Raw genomic sequence first — 20,954 nt, 5'->3', positions numbered from 1 at the left:
CCACTACCACGGCACCCGGCTCTGCCACGCGGGGCCCTCGGAGGGGTGGCCACGCCGCGGGTGCGGGTGGGTGACACCGCGGCATCCTCAGGATGCAAGAAAAGCTGCTGTGATCCCCAAAATGGGCAATGGGGGTCTGGGTTCTGGGGGAAGATGGGTTTGATCCCTCCGGGAAGGGGAGGATCCCTGTCCCGGGGCCATCGGTTTGTGCTGTCACACACGAAAGGAAATCAAGAGAAAAGAGAAAAACCACTTCCTCCACTCGCAAGAGATTCACTGATGTGGCTCTTCACTGTGAGGGACTCCTCTCCTCCCCACGCTCTCGAGGCAGATTAACGCTGGTTATTTTTAGCAGAAGACAAGGATGAATAAAAATATCCCCTGCTTTATTTTAATTTATTTTTTTTCCTCACTTTCAGGAACGCTGCTCTCACCTCACACGAGGTGCTCGGGAGCCTGCAGGGCAGGTTCCTTGGCTTTGCTCCCTGCTCCCAGACTTTCCCCAAGACTCCCTGTCCTTTCGGAGCTGGGCTCAGGGCTGGGGCAGGACATGTGTGGCCAGCTGGAGGGCGAGGGGGAACAAGCAGTACCCCTGGCAGGCGTCACAAAGCAGGACAGGATTATTTATGGAACAGATTTCCTCCAGGTTGTGTTACAGGAATGGGGGTGAACGGGGCAGACCCCAGCACCGGGTGAGTGGAAGGTTTTGGACACCTCCCCACCCAAACAGCAGAGTGAGCTGAGGGCTCTGGCACTGGCATAGCAGTGATTTAGATGTCTTTTATCTTCTAAAAAAGCAGCTCTGATACTTTCCTCCTATGTATTTTTTTTCTATGCAAACAAACAAATTTAGTATTTTTGTATTACAAGGACAGACCAGTGCCATTGGTCCTGTGAGATTTTTCAGGGCTTTGGTGTTACCTCAGGAATTATGTTGTGGGGTTCCTTGGTATTGCAAACCCACAATATTTTAATTTTGTTTTGTAAATGAATATTTAAAGCACTTGGAAATTTAAAGCCAGGAGGCAAATGTTTGAAACCAAAGATGCAAGATTCACCTGGGTTGTTTTAGAGGTGGAAAAATTCAATGCCATGAAAACAATTATTTTTTTTTCCTTCTTTTTTAAAGTGGGCTTTAATTTTCACTCTGTATTTCTGATGGGTGACATCAGTGTCAAAATTACAGCTGGGGAAATCGAACACAGCATAAGGAGCAGACCTGTGAGAGAACACCCACCAACGCAGTGCTGCCTTCAGCCTGGCCCTGAGGGTTTTATTGGATCAACATGTGGGAATGGAGGTGCAGGTTGGGAGCTGCAGGCACTCGTTACAAAACAAACCCGGCAAAAAATGACCACTTTCTAAAAACTCTCAGAGATGTCCTAATTTAAATCTGCCTCCAAATTTTTTTTTGCCCCTCTTGGCTCAGGCGCTGCAGCGATGAGAAGTGATGAGGTGTTTAAAAACAAAAGCGCTGATTTCTAATCTCGGGAGGGTGGTGAGGGTATTTTGAGGCAGCTCTTGACAAAAATCTTATTTCCTTCACCGCAAACTGGAACATTTCTGCGTGTTCCAGCAGCCGCTGTGTCCTCCAAACCCACATCTCTCTGTCCCCAACCAGGGGACAATTTTTCACACTTCAGGGCGGTGTTTCCCGGGAGGGATTGGGCTACCCACGGGGAGTTGGGGGCGAACGAGGCAGGAACCTGCGGGGCAGCTGCGGGGCTGGGCTGTCCTTGCGGGGGTCGCATGGGGCCGAGGGCTTGGGGACATCCCGGGGCTTGAGGAGCGCTGAATGCGGCCGCGGTGTTCTCGCAGCGCTGCATGGAGCTGACCCCCCGGGGGCTGGCACGGGGTCAAACACGGCGGGGCAGCTCCCGGGCCCGGGCTGTCCCCTGTTCGCTGTCCCCTGTCCCCTGTCCCCTGTCCCCTGTCCCTGTCCCTGTCCCCGCTCCCGCCGCTGCCACCCGGGAGAGCGCGCGGGCACAGCGCTCTCATTTGCATATCCCCGCCTCCGCAGCCAATGGGAAAGCGGATCTTGAGACGGGCAGGCGGCGCAGCCAATCAAATGCGAGCGGGGCGGGGCCGGCGCGGGGCGGGGCGGGCGGGCGGGCGCGCGGGGCCACTCGGAGCCGGGCGGCGGCGACAGCGACAGCGACAGCGACAGGTGGGAGCGCGGGCTCGGGGCGCCCTGTGAGGGGCCGTGGGCTCCTGCGGGGCTGGAGCGGTGCTGTGCGTGAGGGCGGTGTGGCTTTGGGGACAGGCGCGCCCGAGGCTGAGAGACCCCGCCCGGATACCTGTGGGGACATCGCTGTGGGGCTGGGGAAGGGGATGGCGGCATCCGGGGGTGCTGTGGGGCGAGGATTGGAACGGGGTTGCTGCCCCGAGGAGCCCCCACAGCGATCCGGGAGGAGCTCCCGCATCGGGCGGTGCTGGGGACACTGGGGACACTGGGATGCTCCGGCACAGCCCGAGATGTTCCGGGATACCCCGGGATGTTCCAGCACAGCCCGAGATGATCCGGGACAGCCTGGGATGTTCCAGCACAGCCTGGGATGTTCCATCACAGCCCGGGATGTTCCGGCACAGCCCGGGATGATCCGGGACACCCCAGGATGTTCCAGCACAGCCCGGGATGTTCCGGCACAGCCCGGGATGCTCTGGCACAGCCCGGGATGTTCCAGCACACCCCGGGATGTTCCAGCACAGCCCGGGATGCTGCTCGCCCGAGGGGATTCCTCTTTTCCCCTCTTCACCTCCCCGTCGAGCCTCCGGGTGCAGCCCAAGCGGTTTTTTTGACACGCGAGACCCCCCGGCTGTGTGCATCACTCTGCACAGCCTTTGGCAGCAGGTAGAGGTGGTTGCACAAGGTAAATGTGATTTTAAAATTTTTTTAAAGTTTCTGCTATTTCCCCCTCCCCTCCGGGCATAAAAACTCTTCCAGAGCTTCTGTTTTTAAAATGCACGTTCGAGTGAGGCTGCTCTTCCAGGAAACTCTGTTTTACACAATGGGCTGTAGGAACTCGTGAGAGATGTGTCTGTCATCGGTGTGTCCCCAGGCTGCAGCTTCCAGCTGAGGCTCCAGCCCTGCACCGTGTTTCTGTCCCCACCGGTGCAAATAATACAAGTACTCTTAAAAATATAATATAGTAAAAGCAAACAAACAAACCAGGAGCTGATGCTTTATGGTTTTGAAGACAGTGTTTACATAGTGTTTCACCTTAACGAGCTGTTAAACCTGAGGTGGACGTGGGGACATCACTGGGGTATCAAAGCCAACCTGGGAACTGGCATTAAAAGTTAGATAAAATTAAGATCACAAATTGCTCCTGCCTTTCAAACATGAGAAAGCTGCCTCCCTCCTGCCTCCTCCCCTGCCCTGTTGAAGGGCTGGGGAGAAGAGAATCATTAAATACATCTGGCAGAGCCTGTAGCATTTATGGGTTGTCCTTCCAAAGGTGCTGTGGGTTTGATTTGAGTCAGAGATCCTTGGGTTGTATTTCCAGCCTGGTACTCTGGAAATGGGACAGCATTTCTGGGGAGGGGACAGAAACATCCCTGACAGAGAGGGAACAATGTCTGTGACTTCCAGGGGGTTAACAGGAGTGTGGGGCTAAGCAGGAATTCAAATAGTGCAGGAGTTTTGCAGCACAGGGGTGGGGTGGAGGAGTCCTGGGGGGGTTGGTGGTCCTTGAAGGGGTGCTGGTCCTCACCCCAGCGTGGAGGGTGGCAGCACCTGAGAGGTGCAGCAGGACAGGGCAGGGCAGGGCTGTGATGGAGCCGGGTGCTCACGGCTGTGCTCACTGGTGGGTGCAGGAAGGAGTGGCTGAGGATTTTCTGAGGGCTTGGGTGATGGAGGTGGGGTTTGTGCTGAGGAAAGTATGTGGTGCCATGGAAAAAAATCCCCCAGCAGATTTCTGGGGAGTTGGTGCAGAAGTTTTCTCCCCTGCTGAAGTGCACAGGGGTGTGTGATAGCACATGGCCTTGCTGGTGGCTCTGGGGGGTGGAAGGGTCCAGAGGGGAAGGTTGGCATGGTACAGGCTGCTCATGGTGCCCATCCTGCTCAGAGCACAGATATCTGCTAGGATAATTGCTCATGCAATTATCTTCTCTTGTTTGTTTGTTTGTTGTTTTTTTTAAAAATAAATGCAAATAGCCTCATCTTCCCAAGGCTGTGTTTGCCCAGCACACACTTTAGCCACGGTGAGATCCTTTCCCAGCACTGTTAGAGCACCTTCTGCTAGGATGAGCCAAAAAATAAGGACAATTCCTGAGTAAAAAGCAAAGTGCATCCCTCAGGAACGTCACTGCTGTATAGTTACGTGTGTTTTAATTAATTACCTGCTTGCAGAAGGAGAAAGTTTGCTGGAAGGTTTGAGATGCTTGGCACCAAGACTTCCTCAGGCTGGCTGCAGCTCCCAGACTGGCTCAGGGGAAAAATATTTTGTAAATGGTTTGAAAAATAGTTTGTCCTCAGTTATTTCTCATTTTATGTTATTTTATGTAAATTTTATTTTATAGTCACTCTCAATTACATGAATTTATATAAAGATTTTGCAGCCCCTTGAGGGAGCTGTGAAGCTCCTGCTGATCTTGGGTACATAACAGGGAAATAGATATTACTTAGCAAGGATTTTTTTTTATTTTAATGCTTCGTGCTTGTGGGTGTAAAGAAGTGGCCACGAGTGCTCTAACGTACAAGTTGTTCATGTAACTTGTTTGTCATGGAGCTGACAGGCTTTTTCCATAACTAGAAATTGTGATTAGTAAGGATTTCTGATTTTGCAAGCGAGTGCGTTGGAAAATTAGGAAAATAATAGTAAAGTAACTGTTAGAAGTGAAGAGCTGGGATGGTGAGGGACTGCACTTAAATCATCTTCTACCTGCAGTGACCCATCTTTGTAAATAGCAGTATTGCTCTTAGATGGAAAAATATCCTCATTTCAAGTGCTGGGGGTGCAACTCTGTCCCCAAAGCCGTGGTGTCCTCTGCCCCTGCTGCTCCTCACAGCGTCCCCAGCCATGGCAGTGCCACCCCTGTCCCCTCCTGCAGTTTGTGTTGCTTCTCCAAGAAACCCTCATTTGGCACCAGAGCAGGCTGGTGTTTCACTGGGAATTGCCGTTTGCCCAAAATAATTTGGCTTTTATAGGCAGATGGTTTTGGGTGCTGAGTTATTTCTGGGTGCCAGAGCTGCTGAGCCAGGGATTCCCCCCTCAGGATTCACCTCTGGGATGCTGAACCCTCCTGTGTGGGGATAAATCATCAAACACAGCATTCCCACTGCCAGGGGTCACCTGGCTGCAAGTTGCTTGGAGAAAACCCCAAACCTCTTGCGAGCAGTGGGATGCTTTTAGTAACAAACAACCAACAAAAAAAAAATTAAATAAATCCAAGTTTGATTGCCACATTTATTCCAGAGAAAAAGCTAAATTAAAACAGAATTGGCAAACAAGGAGTTTCTTGTTTATTCCCATTTTCTATTTATTTTAGTCCCCCCAAGCTGTCACTTGAAATTCAGTTTGCTCAGCATTGATGTAGCTGCTGCCAGGAGGCTGCTCTGAGTCGCCTGTGGAGGGCTTGGACTTCACTTGGTGTGCTGTATGGGAAGGGAAACTTCACATTTAGCAGCCAGAGGTGGAATATTTCATTCCAAAAAGCTCAGCTGCTCTGTTGTCCCTGGTTGTTTTGACCAGGGGAGAAGACACGACTGAAAGGAGCCTGCTCATTTTTGGTAGCAGAAAACCCAGTGAGAGGGTGCCAAGGAGTGGGTAGTGGGATGTCAAGTACTTTCTCACATTTTATAGATGGTTTATATAACCTGCTTGGCTATATTATTATGTTTTTTCCTGTCCAGTTACATAATCCCAATTTATGAAAGCTTTAGGAAATTGCCTTCCCCACTGTTACGTGTCTCTATATTTTGACCTCTGAGCTTGTTAGGGTGCTTGGCCTCCCTGCCAGCATCTCACAAGGAGCTCAGACTGTTTATATACTCATTATTACTATATTTCATTATTACTACATTTCTTTGATGATTTTGTTTTAGCCATCATCAAAAGCTGTGTCAGCCTCTCAGGGGCAGGATGGGTGCAGGCTGGTGCAGAGAAAAGACTTTGGGCATTCCTGTTTCTTCCAGAGTTTTGAGGATCTGTTCTTGTGGCAGAGCCTTGTGATTTTTATGGTGGAAGGAGCTGAAATCCTTGCTGGGGCCAGGGGTTTGGGGGCTTTGGGGCAGGTAGGAAAGGAGGTGCAGAGCATCTGTGTGTAAAATCCTCAGCCTCATCCTGCCCCTGGCACCTTCTCCTCTGGGGACAGCAGCTACCCTTAATGTCTGTGGATTTTGCTTTCCCTGATAAAAGTTTGTCCTTCAAAATAAGGGAGGAGAAAAGAAAATGCTGCTTTTTTTTCTCTTAATTCCCTTTCACATGAAAGTGGAGGGTGTTGTATTCTGGAGGAGATGGACCACAGGCTGCTCACAAGAGAGTTCAGAGGAGCTCTATCCCTCTGATTATTTTTTTTTTTTTTTTTTATTTTGAAGCGACCTGGGAAAGCCACCAAGCAAGCATTTACTTGCTAGAAAACCAGCAGAGGAGCCAGATAATTTTTAATGGGTTTATATTGTAAACTAGGGTGATAACACCACTCCTCTCTGAAAGTCCTTTGTGTGTTGCTGGCACGGGCCTGTGCACCTCCCTCCAGGGGGTGCAGAGACACTGAACCCATCCTGCTTCTGCCTGGGATATTTGTTCTGGCAGGGTTAGTGACCCATCCTGCTCACTTGTTCTTCTCTCTGCAGCTGAGGAACTCTTATTTATATAAGCCTCTTATTCCACATATTAAAAAAAACCAAAAACAATTAGTTATGACTTGAACCTTAAATAAAATTATTTCAGAAGTTTAAGATTATTAGCTAGGCAGAATGATGAAACCAATGTGAAGGGAATATCCACCACTGTATTTAAGTGAGCTGCATACAGAAGTTTTCATTTTCATTTTGTTATCCTCTTAATGGTTTTAAAAGCTGCCCCTGTGGCTGCTTTTCTGGTAACAGGCAGATACCTGCTCCTCTTTTGGGAGGTGGCTGGGGGCTGCAGTGTCCCCATGGTGTGGGTGGCAGTTTGGTACCAGGGTTGGAGACCAGGACTGTGCTTTGGTCCCTGTGAATCAGGGCTCACCCTGGGTGCCAGGGGGGCTTCTCAAGGTGCTGTGCCATTCAAGCAGCTCTGTTTGCATTTTGGTTTTTTGTTTGAGTGGAAGTTACCATGCCCAGGGTGTTGGCTGCTTGCACAACGTGCACGCTAGGAAGTAAATTGATCCGTGGGAGTTCTTAGTTGGTGAACAATAGTTCCAATTTTATGGCTTCTCTGTTTATTTTGAAGGAGGGGGAGAAAGTCAAGTGGCCAGAATTTAAAAAAAAAATATAAAAAATAAAATATTAATTAACTGTGATGTGTGAGTGTGAGAAACTGCACTCAATGTCTGGGTATGTCTTTGTGTGTTGGGGTGCAGCTGAGGATTCTGTGAAGCTGCTTGTCCATCTTAGGAAGGTCATATTTTGTTAGAAATCCCAATTTTAGCTTATTACCATCACCTTCCTTGGTCTCTGCTCAGCAGGCTGGCCCTGAGGTGTCTTAAAACACCCTCATCCAGGAGAAATCACTGCTCTGGTCTTCCCAGGCACAGCTTGCTCAGCAAGAAGGGATTTTATTAAAAAAAAAGGAGTTCTTGTGATGGAAGGGGAAGCAATCCACCGTGGGACAGTGGAGAGAGTCAGCTGCTGCACTAATTGGGTTATTCTTCGTTATCAGTCTGTGCTGGGGCTGGAGGATGGTGTGCACCAGGGGCTGGGATTTGGGGCTGTGATCACCAGGATCAAGGGCCCCACATCCCCCTGCTGTGCTTTCAGATTTGTTGTTTTTAAGCCTGACCTTTGCATTTTCAAGAAACTCCCTCCTGTGTTGCAATCCAGAGCTTTTAGGGCTGTTGTGGTGCCGTGGAAGTGAAAGTGCTTTGTGCTAAGTGGGTCTTAAAAAACAAACCCCAGAGCAGCCAACTCTGATTTTTTCATCCTGTTAATTTTCTTCCCAGTGAAACAATTGGACAGGATATAGCTTTGATTTATTTTTTTTTAAAGTTGATGGTAAGATGCTGTTTTGTGGAAACAGCGAGTCAAAACTGGTTTTGGCCATAGTCTTCATCACCCCTCTCTGACCATGGTGGAGCATGGCTCCAAAGTGCTCTGTTCTCCCTTCTTCTAAAATCCTATTTTAGAATAAAGCATATGTGATTTTTTTAATATTTTTTTCTTTTTGTCCCCCTCTTCTTCTTACCAGGTATTTCCCCTCTGTGTCTCTGGGCCTGGAGTCTCCCTGCACCTTCAAACCTCCAGAGATTGCATGGTGGCAAGGTGAGACCCCTCAAAACCCCTCCCAGCCTTGCTGTTCCCCATCCCTTTCCCCTCCTGCGAGCCTCTGGGAGGGATCTGCAGCATGAAGTTTCCATTTGGAGCTGGCAGATTCCCGGTATGCCGATTTCTAGGAAACGTGGCTGGGGATCGTGTGGTTGGTGAAACCCTAGCATGTGTGATACCTGTCTGTCCTCAGCCCAGGGTCAGACATCTGCATCCCATTCTCCCCTCTGAATTTTCACCTTTTTCTCAGTGTTGGGAGACAGCAACACCTGTGTGGAGAGGGAATTAAAAGGCTTGGTTTCATTATTTCTGTGCTTCTCTGACCCATCCGTGTTTATATCCCAGGGAAACAGAGCATTGTGGATGTTCACAGGAGGGAGGATGGTTTGTCCTGGCTTCATTTACAGATTTACAACATTAATCCTGTGTGTAGTAGCAGCAGGATCTGCTTGGGGTGTCAGAAACACCCAGGGGCATTGCACAGAGTAATCAATTAATGCCTTCCCTGTATGCAGAGCATACAAACAAGAAGGTTCAGGCTTGCTGTGCTCAGTGACATCCCTGCCTGCTCACTATTTAAACCTCAGGGAGTAGCAGATATTTTTTTTTTTCCCCCTACAACTGTTTGTTTCAAATTAATTGCGATTTTGGCCCTTGGCCAGCCTCCTCCTGTCGCTCCAAATGGGAGATAAGTGGGAGCAGTGCACTCTTTTCTCTAACCTAGTTGGAGCTGTTTTTGCTGGACGGAGAAGCCCTGAGCTCTTTCATAACGTGGGCCACATCTTCCTAGCTGGGTGCTGCAGGCTCCATCCCTCCCACTGCTGCTGACGCAGAGCTCTCCCCTCCCTCCCGCCTTGGCCAGCTTCCCTGGATGACTCTTCTAATTGCTTACGTAGAAAAATAATGAGAAGGATGCGTAGGGTGTATTTTTAGATGTCTCTTGGTGGGATTTAGCAAGAGGCGAGCTGGAGCCAGCACCTCCCTGTCCGTCTCCTGCTTGGTGGACCTGGGGAGGTTCTGGTAATTCTTGGGCAAGTTTCCCTGATATTTGGGCTTCTCCTGGTCTTTATGGGATGATGTTTCCCTGGTGCTGCACAGGATCTGTGCTGAGAAGCCCTGAGCTGGTGCAGGGTGCTGATGCTGGGATGGGCACCACCATCTCTTCACTCCTCATCAAGAGGAAGGATGTGGTGGCTTGAGGATCATCCCAGCACCCAAATCACTGAATCATGGAATAAGGATCATCCCAGCAACCCAAATCACTGAATCATGAAATGGGTTTCAAACTCACCTAAATGTTCCCAGGAATGGGGCATCCATCACCCTTTGGGGTAACCAGCACATCACCACCCACATCATCAAACATTTCTTCCAAAGTAACCCATGGCACGTTTTCCAATAAATACCTGGGAGATAATGGGTCTCACCACGTGTTGCTTTGCTTTTTAAGTGCTTTGCTTTCAAGATGTTCCCATCTGAAACCCCAGCAGCGCAGAGAAAAGGGAGCAGACACAGAATCCCATTAAATATCACCCCAAAGACTGTGATAATTGAGCCTTGCAACAAGTAGTTCCTTTATTTTTCTCTTTGCTTCTTCCATTTCAGGGCTCTTTGTGTCTCGGTGGCTTCCTGTGCTGGGGGGGCCAGGCTCGAGTCCTTCCCTTTCCACCCGGGTGCGAGGAAAGCAATTCTTCTTTGCAGCAGGACTTATCTGTCCTTGGAGCTGAAAACATCCTTTCTTTGCTCTTTTTGAATCCCCCCAAATGAATGATTTCTCCTGCTGGTTAACATCAGCTTCCATGCTGAAGGCTGTGGGAAAGTTTGGCAATTAGAGTGGCTGTAATAGAATCTGGTTTATGTCTTAAAAACCCATCGCTTTCTAATTCTCCGTCACATGTTTCCTTGATGATGTGTCGCCCAGCAGTGCAGCTACCAAAATAGCCCCATGGTCTGAAGGAAATCATCAGGAAATATGTTTTTGAAACTGTAGGCAATTCTTTTTTTCACCAGGAACCATTGGAAAAAGTCTGTGTTCAATGGAAAACTTGGCTTTTCTAGCACCTTGGCTGCTTATGTGGTGACATTTGGGAGCACAGTGCTCCAGCAGTTTGCCTAAAAAATCCCCCAGTTCCTTGGATTCTTGCTGTGAGTTTTCTCATTATCCACCCAAATAGCTGGGATTCTTTTGGTGTTGGGTTTGCTTTAATTTTGGGGGGAAAATGCTTGCTTGTGCCTTGCCTTTCCATCCAGGGTGAGAAACCCTTTCCTCTCCCACCACCTCCCATGGTCCTGCCAGGCTGACAGGGTTTGTGCTGTGTCCCCCCAGGTCCAAGGAGACCATGACCACTGATGAGGCCACCAAGAGTGAAGGGGAGGTGCAGGCAGCAGCTCTGGCTGAGCGAGGGGAGGACATCACACCATCCAAGGACCGAGGGGTGCTGAAGGTGAGGGGGGTCTGCCAAGATCCATGCACTCTGGGGGGCATGGTCACCTTCCCAGCCCTCAGGGTCACAGTTCCAGGGCTGTAGGATCGAGTTCTTTCATTTCAAAGGCAAAGGGGATGAGCATTTCTTGGAGTAAAGGAGGATGGAGTGGTGGTTGAGGATGGTGCTCCATGAATTTCACTGCTATTGTGTTCCTAATCACATTATTAGCTGTAAACCCACAAAGCATTTCTGTGTGTGACTCACAAACATTAGAAAGAGCACATTACTGAGGTCACCCAGTCTGCTCCACAGCCCCTTTTTCATATTCAGGGCCGTTTCTGGATAGTTCTGCTCCTCAGCACTTACACTTCTCCACTTGAATAGGACCTTTCCTCCAAGAATAGCATCCTCCCCTGCTCCATCCCCAGCTCCAGAACTGCTTGTTCCCGGCTGCAGCGTTCAGAAAAAAGTGTTGACAAGGAGTGAGTAGTGAGCTGACACACCCCTGTGAGTAAAATGTGTACGGACAGAGAGCGAGGGGAGCTGCATTCACTGCAGGTTTGGATAAAAACCTGGTGTTTATCCACCCACTGTGGACTGGTCTCTGCTCCCAGCTCCACTGCTGTGGCTCCAGCTTGAGATTTGTTTTTAGGAGCTGATGAAGGGAAAATTTAGGGGCAAACTGAATAGCTCCACCTTGAGTCTTCCTGTTATTTAGAGCAGCACTGGGGTGTATATGCATGTGTGTATATATATTTTAATGTAAATGCATGTGTGTGTGTATCTCTCTCCCCTCCATGTGCATCCTTTGCTGTCCCATGGCTCATGGGTGGTTTCTCTCTCTCAGATCATTAAGAGACCTGGGAGTGAGGATGAGTCTCCCATGATTGGAGACAAGGTTTATGTGCACTACAAAGGCAAACTGGCCAACGGGAAAAAGTTTGACTCGAGCCGGGATCGGAACGAGCCCTTCATCTTCAGCCTGGGCAAGGGTGAGCTGCTGCAGGGCATGCTGGAGGTGGGATCACCCTGGGCTGGGGGATCAACTGTTGCAGGACAGCTGGACAGGTCAGCCCTGCCTTAAGTGACTTGTGATTTTGGGATTTTTTTGGGTACCATCCTTGCTGCACCCGGTCTGGGTTTTTTTCCTGCTGGTTGCTCCCTCCTGCCTGACATCTGCCTTTCTCCTAGGTCAGGTAATCAAGGCATGGGACATTGGGGTGGCCACCATGAAGAAGGGAGAGATCTGCTACTTGCTCTGCAGACCTGAGTACGCCTATGGCTCTGCTGGCAGTGCCCCCAAAATCCCCTCCAATGCCACCCTCTTTTTCGAGGCAAGTAATGCTGGTGAGCTGATGTGTGCATGAGCAAGCTTGCTTCCTTCCTGCCCTGCCAGCCAGCTCAGAAATAAAAATTTAAAAATTAATAATAATAATAATAATAATAATAATAATAACAACCAAATTCCAAACAACAAAAAAATCCACAGCAACAAAAAAGAAACCCAACCCAGCTTGGATTCCTGAAACGTGTCCCTCTGCTCCAGGAACTGCTGCCAGGGCTTTCTCAGAAATGTGTGTCTGAGCTGGAAGGCTGGGACTGAAACTCCAGCTTAGGAGAGTGCTGGTGCTGGGGTGGGGAGTGGGCAGATACCTGGTTCCAGCATGCACAGGGGAAGGAGAAAGCAGCTGGGAAATGCCTCCAGGTGCTAAAAAACCATTAGTGCTGAGGGGTGGAAGGAAAGTTGAGTTTTTGGCACAGGGGGCTCCCTGGGCAGGGCTGGTTGGGACACGGAAGGAGGAGGGAGTCTGTCCTAAATTAAGGCTCAGGCTTTCCAAGTCGAGTGTGGACTAAGCTGAGAGTCAGAGCTGATCCCATCAGAGGATGAAGGGGAAGCTCCTGCACATGCTGGGAGACTTTCACAGCATCTTCCAGCAGCAACTGTGCTGTACCCTTACAGGTTCAATAAACTTATTTTTGCTGTTACTTTGTGTTATGCTTCAGGTACTGGATGTGTCCCAGTTTCTAATAAATCTGGTGTATTATGCTGTGGTTTGGATCTGGGTTTTATGGGCAACTTCTGCTCGTCAGCTGAACAGAGAATTAGCTGGCTTGGTTCTCCAGCCAGAGGATGAACTGCTGCTTTGTGGCTCTCTGTTGTTTTTCTCTTCTCCTTTCCCCCTCCCTACTCTCTGCCCACTTTTTCTTTTTGATTTTCTAGGTCGAGCTGCTTGACTTCAAAGGCGAGGACTTGTTTGAGGATGGAGGAATAATCCGGAGGATCAAGAGGAAGGGAGAAGGTTACTCCAACCCTAACGAAGGTGCTACCGTGGAGAGTGAGTGCTGGTCCCCTGTGGGACAGCTGGAGAGCTCAGCCTGTCCTGAGCTGATCCTGGCGAGGAGCTGCTGGCAGAGCACGGGCTGAAGGTGGCTGGGATGCAGTTACATCCACCCAGAGGCCAGATGGGCTGGAGAGCAGCTGGGGATGCTCCTCTGAGCTCTCCTTGGCCAGCCCTGTGCTGGCTGTGCCACAGCTGCTGCCCTGCAGGGCTGGGTGGAAAACCAGCAGCTCAGGAAAACCCCAGAGCTGCTCAGGCAGTGGCTGGGGAGAGGATGGAAGAAGCAAACCCCCGTGGGGTTTCAGGGCTCTGTTGTCTCCCCTGACCCTTCTGCAGTGTCCAGAGTGCTCTGGGATGTGCCTCTGCCTTGTCTCCAAACAGCTGCCAACCCTTCCTTCCCTGGCACTTGCTGAGTATTTTGGACACTCAGCAGTTTCTTTGGCCTCCTCATTGCAATGTTGATGGTGTTTTTGGGGTGTCTCATCACATCCTTTACAGAATGGGGCTTTTTCCTTCCCTTATGGCCACAGGGCTGTTGATGGCTGGGGGAAGGAAATTATTACAAGGGGTTTGCTGAGGCTGGGGTGGTCTCAGCTGACACAGGAGGATGAGGAGCTCACATCCCATTGGGCTCTCCCTCTTCTGGTCCCATTTCTGGAGCAGACATTTCATGGGGCTGGACGGGGGAGGCAGACTGGGGTTTGGGGATTTTCCTTCCCAAGAACCACTCAGACACACACACAGAGCTCACTCCATATGGGAGACATTTACTTTCTTTTCTTAATTCCAGAGGTCCTGTACCCAAAGATCCTAAAGTCCTTTTAGCACTGAGAAATTGAATCTGAGCTGTGAAAGCTTAGAAAGCTTTAAGTGGCTGGTTCTTCTAACGAGGCTCTCCTTTAGGAGAAAATGAGATTTTGACTCAGATTCTACTGTCTGAGTGGTGGTCACTGTGCTGGGGGGACACAGCAGTCCACCCTGGGGCAGGGCTGTGATGGTTTACCTCAGCTGGGTGTTTTGGGAGGTGCTGGAAGAAACCACACTTCCAGCAGCAAGTACCTCCAGGTTTTTATAGACTTTAAGTTTTACAGACCCTAAACCCCAGTTCTGCTCCCTAAAACCTGTGCTGCAGTTGAAATCTGGCATTCCAGCTTTTGTTACATCCTTTCCCCCCCCACCCCTCCTCCTTCTCCGTTTTTAATCTGAGTACAAATTGCTGTCAGCACATCAAGTTCGTGTGCCAGCCGCACTCAGTACACTCTGTTCTCAGCTCTTCAAAAACAAAATCGCTGCAGGCACTGAGAGAACAATAAGTCAGAGCTGCAACCGGAGTGATGTTCCTTCAGTGACTTTTTTTTCTCTGTAATCCAAGAGCTGCTGAACCAGCTGACCCACTCCTGGAAACCCGAGCAGAGATTTTTCCCCCCTGTGCTCGGTGTGTTTACTGTGCAATTAAAACAGAGCAGAGCTATCCTTGGAAGCAAGGATCACAACATCCCCTTGTGCATCCACTTTTAAAGTGGATCTTCCCATCACTGCTGCATCCCACAGGGGATGTGGGACCTGGGGGAGCTGTAGTGCTGCTTTTGGGGTCAGGGATTATGGATCTGTGCTCGTTAGGAGCAAGCTGGGAGATGCACAGTGCTGTGGGGTGACTGGGTTACCTGTTTTTTAGGTAAATTTTCCACATTTTCTGTGCCTAAAAAAACCAGCCACCTTGGTTTTGGGTAGTGCAAAAGCAGAGGTAGTCCCTGGAGGAGCTGGATTTGCTTTTTCTCCTCATCCCAAGCTGGGTGAGCTCACAGCAGCCTGACTGCTGTGGTCACTGTGCACCACTGATGGATGCAGGATGTGTCCTAGGGAGCTGGCAAGCACCTGAGCATCCATCCTCTGCTTGAGTCACAGCATGGCTTTGGTGGCAAGAGTGGGGTGACCAGGCCAAGCCTGGTGTCCTGCCCCTGCAGTGAGGAGCCCATCCTTGGGTTCTCTTATGGAATGGGGGCTGCCAGCTCCTGTCCCTCATCCTAAGAACTTCTGTAGGTCCAAGGGCAGGGGAGTGACACAGATTTCCTTCAGCCCAGGCTGCAGCTCTCCTGTGCAGAGCCTTGTGGCTGTTTCTGGTACCCAGCTTGCCCCTCACCTGCCACCACAGCAGGATGCTCAGTGCCCTGCAGCATCTCAGGTTGCATTCTGTTATTCTGTTCCCCTCAAGCAAAGGTAGAGCTCATGTCTTTGCAGGCTGCAAAACCTTTAGGCACAGTTGCGAATTTTTCCTCTTACAAAGCTTTTTTTTTGTTGTTGTTGTTTGTTTTTGTTGTTTTGGTTTTTTTTAACAATATGTAGGAGTTCCTTGTGAAATTGCTTTTACTTGATGCCTGCCTGCATTTGTGTTTGCCTTTTACCCTGCAAGCAGAATGCAAAGGCTGTAAAAGCGTCCCCAAAGCCTGGAACATCTTCAGGTTTGAATAAATAAAGAATAATCTTGCTGTGGAAAGCCAGCCAGGAGTGCCAGGTGGTGAATGTGCCAGGTACCCAGTGTCAGCTCTGGCTGCGCTTCTGCCAGCGTCTGGGGCTGGAACAGCACAGCTCCTGGTTGAAGATTAAAAATAAAAAAGTTTATCTTGTACTTTGAGTTCTCAGAGTCGGGAGAACACGGCCTTGTTTTTGAGGCAGGAGTCAAGGCAGTATAGCACAGTATAGAAGATTTGTAATCACCGTGATAAACTCTGCATGGCGCCGTGCCAGGAGCAATATCCAGTTCCAGTAAGACTTGACTCGTGCACTTGAGTACGAGGGGAACATATTAGTCACGATGTTTATCTGTTGTTTGGTCCTGGGTTATGCCTGCCTTGCTTTTCAGCAATGTTCCCAAGCCCTCCCCATCCCTCTTCTCCTCCAGGCTGCCCCCAGCCCTGGGTCTTCCCTCTTCCACGCTCTGCTGAGCTGCTTTATAAAATGTTCTCTAAGACACTTTGGAGCCCACCTTTCCCCAAGGTTTGGGTGACTGTGGGTGCCACCCTGCCCCTCTTGCCCCCCTGCAGTTCACCTGGAGGGATTCTGTGGCGGCCGCAGGTTCGACTGCAAGGACGTGAAATTCGTCGTGGGCGAGGGGGAGGACCACGACATCCCCATCGGCATTGACAAGGCCCTGGAGAAGATGCAGAGGGGAGAGCACTGCATCCTCTACCTCAGCCCACGGTGAGGAGCAGCTCCACAGGGATGCTGGGTGGGTCTCAGCCTCCAGCCCTTGTGGAAGGTGGTGATCCTGAAAATAGGAGAGTGTCAGAGAACACCAGCAGGAACAGCAGGAGTGACCAGTGGCATGTAAACAGGAATATTGAGATGCTTTAAAAACAAACAGGTGAAAGGGTTTTATCCAAGTCCAAGATAAAAATGTCTCCCTGGTAATGACCAAGGCTGGAGGGAAGCCTGTGTGAAAAGATGGCTTTGGTGCAGACAAGAAGAGATGATTCCCAATAAATGCATTGTATAACCACAGGGAGGAGAGTAACATCACCCTGTCCCAAAATGCTACAAAGCTGTGGGTGACAACCTGGGTCTGCATTTCTGGGCTAGCCCTGCTGAAAATGAGCTTTTTCTCTCTTTTCTGAGTGCCTCCTCCTGCCCTGCAGGTACGGCTTTGGGGAGGCTGGGAAGCCAAAATATGGCATCCAGGGGAACACGGAGCTGGTGTACGAGGTGACCCTGAAGAGCTTTGAGAAGGTGAGGGCAGAGGGGCTGCAGCCCCTCCCTGGCTCACAGGAATGTCAGGGCCTGTGCAGCCTCCAGCCTTTGTCCCTGGTGTGGCTGCAGCCCAACCCCTGCTGAAGTGGACACGTCACCGAGGAGCTTCGTGTTCTTCATTTGTTCTTCTCTGTTGGTTTGTTTTATTCTTGTGGCTGAGGTCCAAGGCTGGGTGTCTTATTTGTTCCTAACCTTGTCCTTTTGTACTTTCTTTTTATTTCAATATTATTTTTTCTTTTTGCTTTTTTCCCCCCTCTTCTTTTTTCTCTTTCTTTCCCCCCTCCTTTTTTTTTTTCTCCCTTTTTCTCTTTTTTCCTCCTCTTTAATCCTCTTTTTTCCTTTTTCTCCATTTTCTGCTTTTTCCTCTCAATTTTTTCTTATTTTCCTTTTATTTTCTTCTCCTTTTCCCTCTTTTTTTTTTCTTCTTTTTTCACTCCTGGACTGCACATGGCTGTGCCCATGAGAATGTTGGGCATGGGATGCTGGAGAAATCCATGGGATTTGCACATCCCTGGATGGGTCCCCTGTCTGTGCCATCACTGTGGCCAAAGCAGGGGCAGGACCTGTCTCCACACTCTGGTGCAGCCCTGAGTGTCACCATGCTGTCCCAGAGAGTGACCTGGTCCTGGGGCAGGGGAGGCTGCTCTTCTCCACTGGGAGTGCTCCAAGTATTCCTTTGCAGGCCAAGGAGTCGTGGGAGATGGACACCAAGGAGAAGCTGGAGCAGGCAGCCGTGGTCAAGGAGAAGGGCACGATGTACTTCAAGGTTTGTGAACTTGGGGGTGGCAGAGGAGGGGAGCTGGGACTAAATTTGTGAGCCATCAGTGTCAGAGAAGCCATGATAGGGCTGGGGAAGGCGAGTCTTGCCCTCCCTCTGCCTTTGTCTCACTCGTTGATGCTCCCTGAGGTATCTGATCCTTTCCCATTGCCTTGGCTCTGTGTGCTCCCTGCAGAGCAGGACAGCAGATCAAACCCTTCCCACGCTGGGGCCAGGGCTGAGGGGCTTTGCATTCCCCTTCCCAGCTGGGGCATCCCAGCTCCCCAGTGTTCTGACTCAACTCTTCCCAAACCTTCTGGTCTGTAGCAGTTGGGATCCTCCTCCTTTCCTGTTTTTATTGAACAGCCCCATTACACTTGTCACCTGCTCAGGGGACACTCCAGTGCCAGACTGAGCCTGTCTTTGCTCTTCCCAGGAAGGCAAGTACCTGCAGGCAGTGATTCAGTATGGGAAGATTGTGTCCTGGCTGGAAATGGAGTATGGCTTGTCTGAAAAGGAGTCTAAAGCCTCAGAGTCCTTCCTGCTGGCTGCCTTCCTCAACCTGGCCATGTGCTACCTGAAGCTGAGGGAGTACACCAAGGCAGTCGAGTGCTGTGACAAGGTAGAGCTGCACTGGTGCTGGCTGCCCAGAAAGTGATGCCTTTGTGGGCTACCTAAAAACAGGCCAGACAAAATTAAGGGAATAAAAAGTTGTATTTATTGAAGGCCTTCAGGTACATTCAGGGCAGGTGAAGCTCACCCAGGGGTTACACCCACAAATGGATGATGGGTGATGAGTTCTCACACTTTATAAGTTTGGTCCATTGGGGGTTAATCTTTCCATTACAGCTTCAGGTAGTGAAATAATTTGCCCCCAGTTTCCTGCCCCCAATTCACTCTCAGGGCCTGAGGCAGTGTTCTTGATTCCCAGGCCTGGAGAGGAATTGTTTTGTCAAAATGGGAAAGCAGCAGCTCACACTATATGGAGTTTAGAGTTACAGACTAAAGAATTGCAGGATTACAAATATGTGAAAAATATAAAGGCTAAAATCCTAAGGTATCAGCAGAAGCCTGGGGATAGAACATCCTCTTCTTCTGCATGTTCTCATTGGGAGAACAAGAGTTTGATGGGATTTTTTAAAATTCCTTGTCATATAAGAAGGAATTTTCAAACAGCAGTGGGATGGTGGCATCCCTTCTGCACCTGGAGGTGCCTGTGGATGCTGAGTGCTCAGAGACTGCAGGACCACAGGGGCCTTTAGGGGTTCAGAATCCACCTGGGCATGCATTTACAGCAGCTTTTCTTCTTCCATTCATCTGTGTGAATGGATCTGTGTAGACTCACAGCCTGGGCAGGTGTTTGGGTCTGCCCAGGCTGGGGCTGGGCACTGAGTTCTGCTCTGAGTGTCACACAGGCAAGCTCAGTGGAGCTGCAGCAGATCTCCAAGTCCACCAAGGGGTGGGATGGGGCTTTGTCAGTCCCTAAAAGATCTTTGACCTTTTTTTTTGTCAGGAGACTCTGAATTCTTTTATAAAAGGCTTAGATTTAAGTATCTTGTATATGGGAAATATATTTGTTTTAATCTAAAGGGTAAATCACACCTGAGGTGTATAAATAGCTTTTACTAAAATATCATTGCTAAAACAGGGAGACAAAAGGGCTTGGATTTAATCTTTACACTTGATCTCTTGCCTGTGGGGTTGTCTCACACTGACTGCCACACTCAGGAGTATTTTGAGCAAGGAGAGATAATAAAACTATACTAATGATCTCCCTACTGCTGATGGAGATGAGGCAGTTTTTGTCGAGTAAGATGCAAACGCTCTGGAGATTTGGAGCCACCTTGTCCTAATTTTGACAGATTTATTGAGGCTTCAGCTGCAGGAGATCTCTTGGGAGGGCTCTGAGATGTTAACACAGACCTGTGTGTGTGTTTCCAGGCTCTGGGGTTGGACCAGGACAATGAGAAAGGCTTGTACAGGAGGGGTGAAGCCAGGTTATTGATGAATGAGTTCGAGCTGGCCAAATGTGACTTTCAAAAAGTGCTGGAAGTGAATCCACAGAACAAAGCAGCAAAATGCCAGATCTCTGTGTGCCAGAAGAAAACGAAGGAGCACAACGAGCGGGACCGGAGGATCTACGCCAACATGTTCACAAAGTTTGCAGAGAGGGATGCAAAGGTGAGTGTTGCTCATTTCTGACCATCCAGGGTTGTGCTGAGGGATGCTTGGTTTGTGGTGAGAAGAGATGGGTTAAACCAAGTTATAGATCAGGATGGAGGATGGAGCCTGCTGCAGTGTGAAGAAGTGTTTTACTTCTTGGTCTCTCTCATGCAGAGGCTGCCATCAGGTGCTCAATCATCAATAAAAGCATTTGCAGTGTGAGCTGGCAGGGGCTGGTAGCAGGCTTGGCATTGGTATTTGATTTTGCTGCTCCCAGCTAGTGACTGTTGATGACGTCCTGGTCCCTATAAAATGAAGTATCATTCCACCTCTAGCAGGGGTTTTTGAGACATGATAGTATGGATTTCCTGAAGCTGGTAAGGCAATACCTGCTCCTCTGCTGGGGCAGAGATCACTGTCTCAGAGCAGGCTCCCATCCAAAATTCCACTGAACAAAACCCAGTGTACTGTAACGAGAGAGGACACAGCTTTGCAAGCCATCTGTGTGGGTCATTTTTAGTATAATCTCTTCTGAAGCAGTGGCTGGAGGTTGAGGCTGTGGATTAAGTGACTGGTGCAGCCCCTGGGGAGCAGCTGGGGCAACAGGCTCGGGCAAGGAGCAGGGCCATGCTGGCTCTGAGCTCGGCTTGGGTGGCCTCCTGTGATGGGCACAGTCACAGTCAGAGCTTCCCTGTGCTGAGTGCTCCTGCCTGCACCCCCTCTTGGTGGGCTGCACCCATGGCTCAGTCCTGGATCTCCATCCACTTCTGCCTTACCTCCTCATCCCTCTTTTCCCTGCCCATCCATCATCCATCCATCCATCTGTCCATCCATCCATCCATCCATCCATCCATCCATCCATCCATCCATCCATCCATCATCCATACTTAGTCATTTTTCTGGAGTCTTTTTTGTTTTTACTTAGAGCTAGGATTAAAAAAAATAAACAAAGGAAATGGATTTTTTTGTGTTCGGGCTTGGTTGTTTATTAAATTTTATCAAAAGTACAGAAAGTTCAGCAACACTTCTACCCACCAGCTAGAAGTGAGGGAAATGGAGAGAGGTTTAGCTTGTTACAAGGTTTCTTGAAATTAAACAGTTTAACAGAGAAATAA

At 49.6% G+C, this 20,954-nt stretch overlaps 1 protein-coding gene across 2 annotated transcripts; it reads left to right on the top strand.

Moving 5' to 3' along the window:
* The first annotated feature begins 2,095 nt into the window (after window positions 1-2,095).
* FKBP5 (FKBP prolyl isomerase 5) lies at window positions 2,096-20,948 on the top strand. 2 transcript variants are annotated; one of them, XM_056515734.1, is made up of 11 exons: window positions 2,096-2,167; window positions 8,334-8,407; window positions 10,737-10,854; window positions 11,684-11,828; window positions 12,028-12,170; window positions 13,058-13,172; window positions 16,217-16,373; window positions 16,808-16,898; window positions 17,602-17,685; window positions 18,113-18,298; window positions 19,618-20,948. In XM_056515734.1, the coding sequence occupies exons 2-11, from the start codon at window positions 8,397-8,399 to the stop codon at window positions 19,876-19,878; spliced, it is 1,311 nt and encodes a 436-aa protein (XP_056371709.1). In that variant the 5' UTR covers window positions 2,096-2,167; window positions 8,334-8,396; the 3' UTR covers window positions 19,879-20,948. The 2 variants fall into 2 exon arrangements, with proteins under 2 accessions (XP_056371709.1, XP_056371710.1); XM_056515735.1 differs by having other exon boundaries at window positions 2,154-2,870.
* Window positions 20,949-20,954: the final 6 nt, after the last annotated feature.

This window comes from Oenanthe melanoleuca, unplaced genomic scaffold (genome assembly GCF_029582105.1).
Source record: "Oenanthe melanoleuca isolate GR-GAL-2019-014 unplaced genomic scaffold, OMel1.0 S056, whole genome shotgun sequence".
Lineage (NCBI taxonomy): Eukaryota > Metazoa > Chordata > Aves > Passeriformes > Muscicapidae > Oenanthe > Oenanthe melanoleuca.
Note: the sequence above shows the minus strand (reverse complement) of the source record. Positions and strands in the feature narration are given on the sequence as shown.

Bases quoted from the DNA above. Each gene is read 5' to 3' on its own strand.
- FKBP5 (XM_056515734.1), top strand. The intron at 16,374-16,807 runs GTGAGGAGCAGC...CCTGCCCTGCAG, and splicing joins ATCCTCTACCTCAGCCCACG to GTACGGCTTTGGGGAGGCTG. The intron at 17,686-18,112 runs GTTTGTGAACTT...TGCTCTTCCCAG, and splicing joins AGGGCACGATGTACTTCAAG to GAAGGCAAGTACCTGCAGGC.